Genomic DNA, 12,814 nt, shown 5'->3' with positions numbered 1-12,814 from the left:
AGATTCAAGAAAATGATTCCAGGATTGAATGGCTTGTCACACGAAGAGCGTCTGATGGCTCTGGCCCTGTATTCACTGGAATTCAGAAGAATGAGAGGTGACCTCATTGAAACCTATCAAATGATGAAAGGCCTTGATATGAAGAGGATGTTTCCTACGGTGAGCGAGTCTAAGATCAGATGACACAGCCTCAGAATAGAGAGGTGTCCTTTTAGAATGGAGATGAGGAGGAATTTCTTTAGCTTGAGAGTGGTGAATCTGTGGAATTCTTTGCCACAGGCTGCTGTGGAGGCTAAGTTTATATGTATATTTAAGGCAGAAGTTGATAGATTCTTGATTGGTCAGGACGTAAAGAAATACGGAAGGAAGGCAGGAAATTGGGGCTGAGAGGAAAATTGGATCAGCCATGATGAAATGGCGGAGCAGACTTGATGGGTCAAGTGGCCTAATTCTGCTGCTATATCTTGTGGTCTTATGAATCCCTCTGAACACTCTCCAGCACAACCACATCCTTCCTAATGTGCGATGATCAGATCTACACATAATACTCCACCTACACTTCTCCCCGTCTCAGTAAAACATCCCACATAATCAAAAATCCCATCCACCCTGGATATCATCTCTTGTTACCTTCCCTTCGGGTAGAAGATACAAAAGCATGAAAGCACATACCACTAGATTTAAGAACAGTTTCTATCTCTGTTTTAAAACTATTGAATGTTTCACCAGGACGATAAGATAGGCTCAACCTCATGATCTATCTCACTGTGACCTTGCACCTTACTTTAACCTGCACTGCACTTTACCTATAATATAACACTTCACTCTGTTATTGTTTTACCCTGTACTACCTCAGTATACTGTTGTAATGAATTGATTTGTCTGGATGATATGCAAGACAAGCTTTCACTGTACCTCAGTTTCTGTGACAATTATAAACTAATTTATCAATTTAGTTTACTAATGACAACTTTTATATAGTTCTGCTGCAGAAGTTAAATGAGGCAGCCTTAGCTAATAGATATACACAATGAAATCTTGGTATAGAAACCTAGTGTACTACGTTGAAGGACTGATGGAGCCTAGCACTAACAGAGCGTAGATTTACACAGAGGACACAGCATGGAATTAGATGCCAACTCTACTGCATACTCTCAGACCACATCACAATGTGACATCTGATTGCTTTTATGCCTTCTACTGTGGCCAAGGGTACAAGCATTCAATGTCTGAATACTACAGAGAAGGCTCCAACTAGTGGGGTGCTGCTTGGGCCCATGTCACTCACAGTGGACTCAACAATCTGAATGGGCAAATTAAATGCACTGTAACATCTCAAAATCTGCTGATGACATGACATCAGGGAAGATGGAGAATGGGATGGAGGAAGGTGAAAGACTCATGCAGTGATTCTCAGCTACAAGGAGAATACAAAGAGTCTCTAATGTCATTTGCAAAGTTGGGTAAGTGGGCAAATTCAGAGCAGATGCAGTTTAACATGCATAAATATGAGTTTACCACTTTGGTTCTGCAAACTGACAGAGAGATTATATCCATGGTGTTGAATTAGGAGAAGGGAAAGTACACTAAGACCTGGGTATCCTTGTTCTTTATTGTTGAAAGCAAGTATTCCAGTGCAGCAAGGAAGGCAAATTGTATGCTGGTCTTCATTGCAGAGGGGTTTGAGTACAAGAGCAAGGATCTCTTGCTGTAGTTGTGCAGGGTGTTGGTGACATCTGGAATTTTGTGTGTAGCTTTACTACAAGAGTTTAACAAATGCTGTAGACTGATTCCAGGGATGACCTGACTGATACATGAGCACAGATTTGGTCGCTTAGACCTATGTTCTTTGGAGCACAGAAGACTGGGAGGGGATCACGCAGAAACATATAACACTGTTACAAGACTGGACTGGATAAAGGGTTACGTTCCTGACAGATGAAGAGTCTAGAACCGTGAGTCGGTATCGTGGTATGAGGTATGCCATTTAAAAAGAGAACAGGAGAAATGTGTGGAATTTTTTTTACTAAAGGCAGCACTGGGGACAAGTAATTTAATATATTCAAGAATGATGTAAACATAATTCTTAAAGCCAAAGGGATCAAGGGATAAGGGACAAGGACAGGAACAATATCTTGAAGGAGACCAGCAATGATTACGTCGATAAGTGGAACAGACCCTAAAACCAGACTGACATATTCCTGCCCTTATTTTCTATATTTCTATGCTGTTGACCAAATTAATTACGCATGATCATGAGTGTTAGAGAGTATGCAAAGGAACATACACAGTAGCAAATAGTCTTCCAGCACCACCCTTTGGAGTGAGCGTAGCTCCACAAAGCACAGATCTACAGACTACTCTCATGAAGGCAAAATTATTTCCCCATCACAATACTTTGACCTTGTTGCTGAGTTCTGTTTCAATCCCTGGGAAAGTTCTGCCTCACTGACATCGGGGAACCAGAGGACGTAAGACAGCGCATAGAGTTGGGAGACATTGGGACCAAATCTGGGCAGCATTTAGTCTCAGCATCAAGCCAAACATGAGCAAGTACACCTCTTACAGACTACCATCGATCATCCTCCCTCAGATGATGAATAGTGCTCCTCCTTGTCAGCAGCAGCATGAACCACTTGGATGAAGCACTGAGAATAGTCAAGGCATAGAAGTACTCTGGGGGACTTCAATATTTTGTAGAAATGGCTATGCAACATTACAGCTGACCAGCCTGCCTGACTTCTGAAGGACACTGGGACCAGATTGGGTCTAGATAAGGTAGTCAGTTGATCATTGGAAGGAATTAATGTATTTTACACTGTCTGTAACTAAGGATGGTATCAAATTGAATGGAAAAGCATTTTGGCCTCTTACCTCTTCCCACCTGCCTATCCTCTCCCCAGATCCCTTCTCCCTTCCCTTTCTCCTATGGTCCACGCTCCTCTCCTGTTAGATTCCTCCCTCGCCAGCCCTTTACCTTTCCCTTCACCTATCACCTTCTAGTTATCCTCCTTTCTCACCCCCCAGCTTTTTATTCTGGCATCTTCCCCCTTCCTTCCCAGTCCTGAAGAAGGGTCTCAGCCTGAAATGTCGATTGTTTATTTATTTCCATCAAAGCTGCCAGAGCTGCTGAGTTCCTCCAGCATTTTGTGTGTTGCAAAGCATACAATGATTTGTGGTAGGCAAGAGGAGGGAAACTTTTAGAAAACAACAAAGCAAATTATAAAAAGGAAGGTGATAAAATAAGATGCATAAAACATAGAAACAGCTTTGACTGCTATATTGGAAGAGCAGCTGTAGTAAATACTAATTTCTTCAGATGAGATTGACAAAATAATAGGAGAAAGAAAAGGAAGAGATTCTAAAAACACTAAATAATAGACGAACTAGGGACTACAGAGAGGAAGGAATGTAAACAATTTATATCCCTCAAGATCAAGTATTCAGCAAACTAAAGACTGAGAAGTCTCAGACTCGATAGTCTGTATCTCCAGGGTCTAAAAGGAGGTGGGGGCATAATTAGTAGATGCAGTGGAATCAGTATTCTCTGAATTCCAAAGAGGTCTTAGAAGACTGTAAAACCACATATGAAACACTGTAACTCAAGAAAGGAGGGAAGTCGAGAGCAGGGAAATATAACTGTTAGCCTAACATTCAGCATTGGAACAAATGCTGGCAATCAAATAGCGTCAGCATAGTTTTATGGAAAGAATACCAGTAGTGGTAGTATATTTGGATTTCCAAAAGGCTTTTGATTTTGAATAGGTGCCACATGTGGACAACATTCAGACATGGGCTAATAAACAGCAACAAATGCTTGTGCTGCACAACTTCAGGCACTGATCATCTCCAACACGTGAGAATCCGACTACTTTTGCTTGATATTCAATGGCACAGGAGTTGCTGTGTCTATAATCAACATGCCGTGATCATCAGCAACCAGAAACATGACTGAAACAATCACATAAACAACCAAAAGTTAAGGTCCGTAAATTGCAATGAATGGATCACATTCTGAGATCCCAAAGCCTTTCCACCTTAAGGCATGATTCAGGAGTGTCAGAAAATAATCTCCACTTGCTCGCATTAGTTCAACTCCAAAAGTTCTCAAGAAGTTCAACAGACAAGCCACACACAGAAGATGCTGGAGGAACTCAGCTGGTCAGGTAGTATCTATGGAGGGAAACAAATAGCTGATATTTTGGGCTGAGACCCTTCATCAAGACAGACGAGCCAACCAGATTGATTGGCACTCAATTCACCTTCTTAAACATTTACTTTCTCCAGTACAGAGCTAATCCACCAGCACATCCTAACCTACAACTTCTACCACAAAACAGATCAAAGCCAGAAACAACATGAGCATGTTGAAGTCCAAATCAGAGGAATAAGACAAATTGGCTTGCTCTTTCCTGGTATACCTATTTTATGAGTCCATTAACCTAATGTCACTTTTTTAAGCCTGTGAGTTGCCTTGGTATCCCTCTTGGTGTGCAAAACTAGATTGCATTCTAACCATCAGCTGAGTTCTGAAGACTCCAATCCAAACACAGCTATAATTAGAAGCATGGTAGCATATTCTTTGCCTTAGTGTGTCAGTGATGAATACACCAACAGTAAAGTGAAGCAAGCTGCTCTGTGCTGCAGAATGTTGAGTTCCTTGTGGTGTATGCAGCACCTTCATCACTGACACACTGAGGCTGCTAAACTTCAGATGGAGGGCTTATGCTTTGCGATAGACAGTGGCTCCGGAGAATTTCAGACGAGTGACAGCAGCAATAGAAGTGTACTTCTCCTGATCCAGCAACACACATCAAAGTTGCTAGTGAACGCAGCAGGCCCAGCAGTATCTCTAGGAAGAGGTACAGTCGACGTTTCAGGCCGAGACCCTTCGTCAGGACTGTGTTGCTTGAATTTCCAGCATCTGCAGAATTCCTGTTGTTCTCCTGATCCAGAGTGTTTTGTCCAAACCCAAGCACCAGCAAAAACTCAGTCTGCCCCACCTCTGTGTTTCACAAGCTGACTCTGGAAGCCCATAAACGAAGGTTCACCCATGGGTACACTTATTAACATACGTGTGATAACATGTTCTGAAGTGTTAGAGAGGAAGAGAAAGGAAACCCACCTTCATTTCCTGATATATTAAATAGCACACATTATCAACTGTTAATTTCTTAAAACCCAATATTTACTCTACAATACTAACAGTAAACTTTACTTTTACAAAAACACTTACAAAAAGAGTGTTTTTTGCAGTTGCTAGAACTTGGGTGCCATCAGACGACCACAAGCAACACTTCAGTAGAACCTCTTCCTCCTCATCATCATCGTCTGATTTCCGGCACTGTTCCTTCACATCAAGGGACTTCCACATGTTACCATATCTCCATAGCTGTGAGGATGGAACATAGCATTGCTTCATCAGTCTTTTACTGTTAAAAACACGTCACTTGAAAATGTATCACCACTTTCAATGTATTATTAAGAACAAAAACGATTCAATTATGGATAGAGCTCCAAACATTGCATGGTAGATTTACATAGGATAAGAAAGAGTTATCCATATGAAAACTGATCAGAATGGCATCCTGTCTTATTCACAATCTTCAAACCTGGCTCTAGCGACAAGATTTTTGCGGCTAATTCCATTAATTTCTATACGTCAATCTCAGAAATTCAGTATCAGGCACAGTCCAATAAGATGTTGCATTAAACAAAGCAACGATAGCTAACTTCTGCATACAACCACATTGAGTCACAGGGAGTGAGAGTCATTCAACTCAGGAACAGGCCCTTCTGCCTGGTGAGGTTGCAGTGATCAGACACCCATTAACACTAATCCAACACTCAAGGAGTCCATTTCGCCACTCATCTAACAAAGGAATAAAGCCAGAATCCAGATCATGTCTAGATAACCTCTCCTCTTGAAATGTGATGACCTCGATAAAATCACTGTCACTAAAGAGATAGTGATGAGCAAACTGGAGGGCCTGACCGTAGATAAGTCCTCTGGTCCTGATGGGATACATCCCAGGGTGCTGAAGGAATTGGTGGAAGTTATAGCAGGTGCGTTGGTAATCATTTATCAAAACTCTCTAGACTCTGGGCAAGTCCCAGTGGATTGAAAGTCAGCAAATGTCACGCCACTTTTTAAAAAAGGATGTAGGCAAAAGATAGGCAACTATAGGCCAGTTAGCTTAACATCTGTAGTCGGGAAAATGCATGAAGCTATCATTAAGGAAGAAATAGTGAAACATTTAGAAAGGAGTGGTTCCATTAGACAGATGCAGCATGGATCAGAAAGGGCAGGTCCTGTTTGACAAACTTACTGGAGTTCTTTGAGGACATAATGAGTGCAGTGGATAAAGGGGAACAGGTGGATGTCGTATACTTGGATTTCCAGAAGGTGCTCAATAAGGTGCCACACTAGAGACTTATAAATAAGATACGGATGCATGGAGTCAGAGGAAGTGTATTGGCATGGATAGTGAACTGGTTAACCAATAGAAGGCAGAGAGTTGGTATAAATGGGTGTTTCTCCAGTTGGCAGTCAGTGGTGAGTGGGGTGCCGCAGGGGTCGGTCCTGGGCCCGCAGCTGTTTACCATTTACGTTGATAATTTGGAAGAGGAGACTGAGTGTAGTGTAGCAAAATTTGCTGATGACACTGAGTGGAAAAGCAAATTGTACAGAGGATGTGGGGAGTCTGCAGAGGGATACAGATAGGTTAAGTGACTGGGCCAAGGTCTGGCAGATGGAATACAACATTGATAAATGCAAGATCATCCACTTTGGAAGGAATAATAGAAGAGCAGATTATTATTTAAATGGTTAAAGATTGCAGCATGCTATTGTGCAGAAGGACTTGGGAGTGCTTGTTCGTGAATTGTAAAAAGTTGGCTTGCAGGTACAACAGGTTATTAAGAAGGCAAACGGAATGTTGGCCTTCATTGATAGAGGGATTGAATTCAAGAGCAGGGAGGTCATGCTGCAACTATACAGGGTACTGGTGAAGTCGCACTTGGAATACTGTGTGTAGTTCTGGTCTCCATACTTGAGGAAGGATATACTGGCTTTGGAGGCAGTGCAGAGGAGGTTCACCAGGTTGATTCCAGGGATGAAGGGGTTAACCTGAGGAGAGATTGAGTCGCCTGGGCCTATACTCTCTGGAGTTCAGAAGAATGAGAGGGGATCTTAGAGAAACACACAAAATTTTGAAAGGGATAGATAAGATAGAAGTAGGAAAGTTGTTTCCATTGGTGGGTAAGACTAGAACTAGGGGACATTGCCTCAAGATTCAGGGGAGAAGATTTAGGATGGAGATGAGGAGAAATTGTTTTACTCAGAGAGTGGTGAATCTGTGGAATTCTCTGCCCAGGGAAGCAGTTGAGGCTTCCTCTCTAAATATATTTAAGAAACAGTTAGATAGGTTTCTACATAGTAAGGGAATTAAGGGTTATGGGGAAAAGGCAGGTAGATGGAGCTGAGTTTACGGACAGATCAGTCATGATCTTATTGAATGGCAGGGCAGGCTCGATGGGCCAGATGGCCTACTCCTGCTCATATTTCTTAAGTTATGTTCTCTCACCATAAATCAGCCAAAATTAACTTGTTGTTTTCTGAGTGGAGGTAGTACTAGTAGTGGTTGTAACAGCAATCACTCGATTCAAGTGCGATATTCTCCGAAGAGGCTTCCGGTATAAAAGATGGATTCCCTGAATCAGTGTGGACAAGATGGTAGTGGAATGCTCCTCCTGCAAGAATAGGGATTTCAAGGTAACTAACAGTCACCCTGAGGGCTAGATCTATCGGATGAGCACCCAACGTCACCTTTGACTGACGAGGTCAAGGAGTGTTTGACAACTTTGGGCCTGTACTCACTGGAATTTAGAAAAATGCAGAGGGATCTCACTGAAACCTACCAAATGTTGAAAGGACTAGATAGGGTGGGTGTGGAGAGGATGTTTTCTATGATGTGGTATCTAGAACTAGAGGGCACAGCCTCAAAATTGAGGGGTGACCCTTTAGAACAGAGGTAAGGAGGAATTTTGTTAGCCAGAGAGTAGCAAATCTGTGGAATGCTGTGCTACTGACTGCAGTGGAGGCCAAGTTGCCGCATATATTTACGGCAGAAGGTGATAGTTTCCTGATCGGGCAGAACATCAAAAGATATGGTGAGAAGGCAGGTGTATGGTGTTGAGTGGGATCTGTGATCAGCCATGATGGAATGGCAGAGCAGACTCGATGGGATGAATGGCCTAATTCTGCTCCTATGTCTTATGGTCTAACTGGAGCTGGATGTTCTTGGGATTATCCAGGAGGCTGAAAACCTCAAATGAAATGTTTACTGAGGTGGTCACACCACAAGTGCAAGCTTCTGAAAGTAGATAGGTGACCACGAGAACTAAAAGGAGTAAGAAGTCAGTGCAAGGTTCCTCAGTGGTCACTCGCCTCAGCAATAAGCATACCCCCTTGGCTCCTGCTAGAGGGACAATGACATACCAGGGCACAGCATCCAGACCGGTGGCACTGTGGCTGGCTCTGAGGTTCAGCAAGGTGACAGTGATAGAAGTCTCGATAGTTAGGGGAATGGACAGGAGATTCTGTGCCATAAAAAGACATGCCTTGATAGTGTGTTGCCTCCCGGGTTCTAGGGTCCAGGATACATCAGAGTGGCTGCAGAATATTTTCAAGGGAGAGTGTGAGCAGTCAGAAGTCATGGTGCACATTAGCATCAATGACATAGGTGGAAAGGAGGTGAGAATACAGGGACTTAGGAAAGAGGCCAAAGAGCAGAACAACAGTAGTTATCTCTGCATTATTCCCAGTACCACATGCTAGTCAGGGCAGGAAGAGGATAACAGTACAGATGAATGAGTGCATTCATAAGAAAGCAAGGAACTAACAAACTGGTTCAGAGAGCAGGATTTCAGGTTCTTGGATCAGTGCAACCTCTTCTGGGGCAAAGGTGACCTGTACCCAGGTTCCTCTAAACTGGTGAGGAACCAATATCCCAGTTAGGAGGTACATGAGTGCTACTCAGGAAGGTCTTGTGCATCAAAAATCCATTATCCTCAAAGTTAAAACCTAGTATTTAAGTCTCGTGTCAGAAGAGAACTTCAAATTTCTAACATTCTCTGTACAGAGAAATATCTAATTTCACTTCTGAGAGGCCTGGCTCTAACTTTTAAAAGATTCCACACAGTCCTATAATATCCACAGGCAGAAGCGCAAACAGTGCTGATCAAGGAACCTGGCCCAAAATTTTGACTGTTTATTTCCCTCTGTGGATGCTGCCTGACCTGCTGAGTTCCTCCAGTATCTTGTGTGTGTCGCTCCAATTTTCTAGCGTCTGCGGTCTCTCTCATGTCACCAACAAGCAAATGCTGTTTCTCCTTATGCAGCCTAATAGTTCCACTTAAAAACATTAATCAAATTAAACATAACCTTCTTAATTCCAGGGATTACCAACCTAAAAGTTTATGTATCATACTGATAAATTTAGAGTACATTCTTTGAGCAAATCTAACCTTCTTGAGGTATGGTTCCTAGATTTGCTCATATTTCTCAAGATGAGGCTGTTACCTAATTGTAGCATTACTTATACCCTTGAATACTGCTGTTCTTTAAAAGTTAAAAGTCAATGCCCCAATAGTTTTTTGAATATTTCTGTTCATATCCATGAAAGTTTAATGAGCTGTGACCATAGTCTCACTGTATTAACACTGTGCCTAGATTTTCACTGTTTAGAATGTACTTTACACCAAACTTGACAGGGCCCAAATGGAAATCTCAAATTAGTCTATATTGTAATTAATTTTCCACTGTCTTGTGATCTGTTCATATCGCTTTATAATTTAATGCTTCCATCTACCTACATAACTCACTGCGTCATCAATAAACTTGGATACTTGGCTCTCCAATCCATCTTCCAAATCCTATGTAAATATTTCAGATAGCAGTGACCCCAACATTAGTCACATTCAGCCAATTGCAGTGCCTCTGTTGACTGCCAGACATCCAAATTGCTATACATACTGAAAATCCCATTTATTATCCATGCATAGAATGAAAACATTTCCACTTCTCATGCCTGTAATCTCTTTAAGAAACTCTACTACACCGTTTTTTCCCTGATTTCTGTTAGATAGCTGCTAGTAATTCAGTTGTTGATCATCTCAGATTTCATGTTAAACTTTTGCTGAAGGTGTTAAGACTGTTATTTTATGACATTGAAGCACTGGCCACATTCCAGTCCTAGCTGGAATTTAACAAATTCACTACATTCTAATTAAATTTTATCTCTGTTGTCTGTGTTGATGGCTAATACTCTCTGCTATCTTTTATCCATCTGATCCTTCTCTCCCAAGTTTGACCTTCAGTCTCTGTGATATTCATTACGTCAGTCATTCTGCCAGAAGGCAAGAAGAGATCTGAGAGGATAAAGGAATGCTGAGGGGCAGGGGCAGGGGCACAGGTGCTGATTGAATGGTGGTGGAGAGTATGTTCCTGCCAGGAATATAGGCAAATTTTACTTTGTGAGTTGTGGGAGAAAATTTGGGAGACATCCAAGCCACCGTAGCAATTAAAAACGATTATAAAGCAAAGAAGAAAACCTTTTCTCTGTCAAGATATTTTAATCTTGCAATCCCAATATCCATGCCCTATCATCATCGTAAAAATCTGTGCCCTCTGTATTAGGGCAAATAACTCAAAATTCAGTCAATGAGGTAGTTTTTTTTTAGGAATTTCCTGAAGGAGAAAATTATGGAAAATTGCTAAACTTAGGGCCTTGACATCTGAAGGTAGAACTAACAATAGTGGAGAAACCAATAATGTTTAAGGGGCCAGAACTGGGCGAGAGCAACATGCCTTAGGGGTAAATAAACTACTAAACAGGGTAAAGAAAGGAAGAGGCAACTCAAAAGCAAGAATAGAATATTTTTAATCCAAGAGGCAATGCAGGTTAGAGTGAACAAAAGAGATATATTAGTGAGGTGATTGATGTGACCTAGCTCATGTGAGGTGACAAAGCTTATCTTGTTCTCAAGAATGACACCAAGATCGCAAAATGTCTGATTCACAGAATGGTGATGAATCAGATGGCTAGGGAAGATTGATTGCTGTGAAATCCGAAGACAGCACCTTGGATTGTTACAATATTTTGCATATTTGTGCTAATTCAATACGAGACAAGTTAGAGGCAGTAAGAGTCAATGGAGGTTATAGTCCACTGGATGCTGCATGTCTCCTGAGGACCTGTGGAAATAGATGGTGTTAGCTTTTGATACTGAGGGGGGGAGGAGGAGAGAAGAGATGAGATGAGATCTAGGGCAATGGAAAAAAACATATTCAAGCCCAGTAGCAAGGGTAAAGGAAGCAAAGGCAAAGTTAATTAGGTGCTTTTGAACCGTCGCAAAGAACTCCAGAAGGTTCTCACCTTCTCATAGAAGGGAGAGTGTTTTAAGAATACTCTCTGCAGTACTGCAAAGGTTGAGGGTTATTTTTCACTCCAGGATGTTGAGAATAGTGAGCAATTTTGGCAGATGAGAACATGATTTAATAGTTCTGCTGTACAGCCTAATCTGTAAATAAACCAAGTCTGCTGCCCTTAAATACAAGAGAGCAATGATAAGCATGAAGTCAGGGTGATAGAGAGAAATAAATTACGAATAGACAATCTTCAAAGTAATCGACAGATTAACAGCAACTGGTGAAAATAGAAACAGTGCTGACATTTCAGTTCAATGACTTTTCAATTGGAACTAATCAGTTGCCACCTAAATTCTGAGTGATTCAAGCATTCCTATTTCAGACTCCTGGTATCTACAGCATATTTATTTTAATGGTGGCCACTGCATCAGTGGTGGGGGCTAAGGAGTGGTTGTGCAAATAAATAACCAGCAGCATGGCAATGCTGGACTAATGACTTTTGAGTTGAATGGGGGATGAGACTTCTTTTTTCCCTCTCCCATGACAGGCAGAGATATATTAGTGAAGTGATTGATGTGGACAAAGATGCAAGGGGAAAAAAAAACAGATGACCTGTGACAAAGACAGTGGGAGCAACAAATTCATTTGAACTGGCAAGGTTAATTGAATAGCTAAGAATATGTGGTTAGGAAGAACATATGAAGGGCAATGCACTGTGAAGAGATGCATTGCGATGGTGATGTCAGGAAGAGACAATTCTATTCTAATAATTTCTATATAGAAGCAAGTGAACCCAAACATAAGAAAAAAACACTAAGAATACTAGAACTTTCCACTGAGTGAAATGAGCTGAAGGAATTGAGAAAATAAAAAAAAATTGCTGTGACTTAATAACAGCGGGGCTGATAAACATTCATATACACTTGAAAATAAAAGGCCAAAGCCCATTTGTTATATCTGTGCATGTCAAATTCTTTTCGAAAGGAATACTGAAGGAACAAAAAGTGCTAGATCTAAAAGTATCTAGCACACTAGATGCTAGATAAATAATCCCCATTGTATGCTATCCATTTCCTTTTCTAAATTCTGTTATTCTTCTAGACAACATCTGAAGAAATTGTTTATCAGTAATGGAGCTCATTTTCTCTCTATAGACTTCAAAATATGTATGTTTTAAATTCTAAAATTAGCAGTACTCCAGCATTTCCATACTTTATTCAACAAAACAATCACATCATTTATTTTGTAATTCTAATTCCAACTTTGGTTTATTTATAGAAATATATTAATTTATGGAGAAGTGGAGTGACACAACACGAACAGGCTCTTTATCTCACCACAATCATGCCTAATATCAAGCATCCATCCACACTAATTTCATGT

The 12,814-nt window shown here is 41.2% G+C and overlaps 1 protein-coding gene across 3 annotated transcripts in view; it reads right to left on the bottom strand.

The window, feature by feature from the left end:
- apaf1 (apoptotic peptidase activating factor 1) overlaps positions 1-12,814 on the bottom strand; it is a 246,539-nt gene that overhangs the window by 109,619 nt on the left and 124,106 nt on the right. For all 3 annotated transcript variants that reach the window (XM_063072508.1, XM_063072510.1, XM_063072509.1), the window contains exon 17: positions 5,237-5,392. In XM_063072508.1, coding sequence (XP_062928578.1) covers positions 5,237-5,392 — 156 coding nt within the window. The remainder of the gene's footprint in view (positions 1-5,236; positions 5,393-12,814) is intronic.

This window comes from Mobula hypostoma, chromosome 20 (genome assembly GCF_963921235.1).
Source record: "Mobula hypostoma chromosome 20, sMobHyp1.1, whole genome shotgun sequence".
In the NCBI taxonomy this organism is placed as follows: Eukaryota; Metazoa; Chordata; class Chondrichthyes; order Myliobatiformes; family Myliobatidae; genus Mobula; species Mobula hypostoma.
This window is presented reverse-complemented; position numbering and strand designations above follow the sequence as displayed.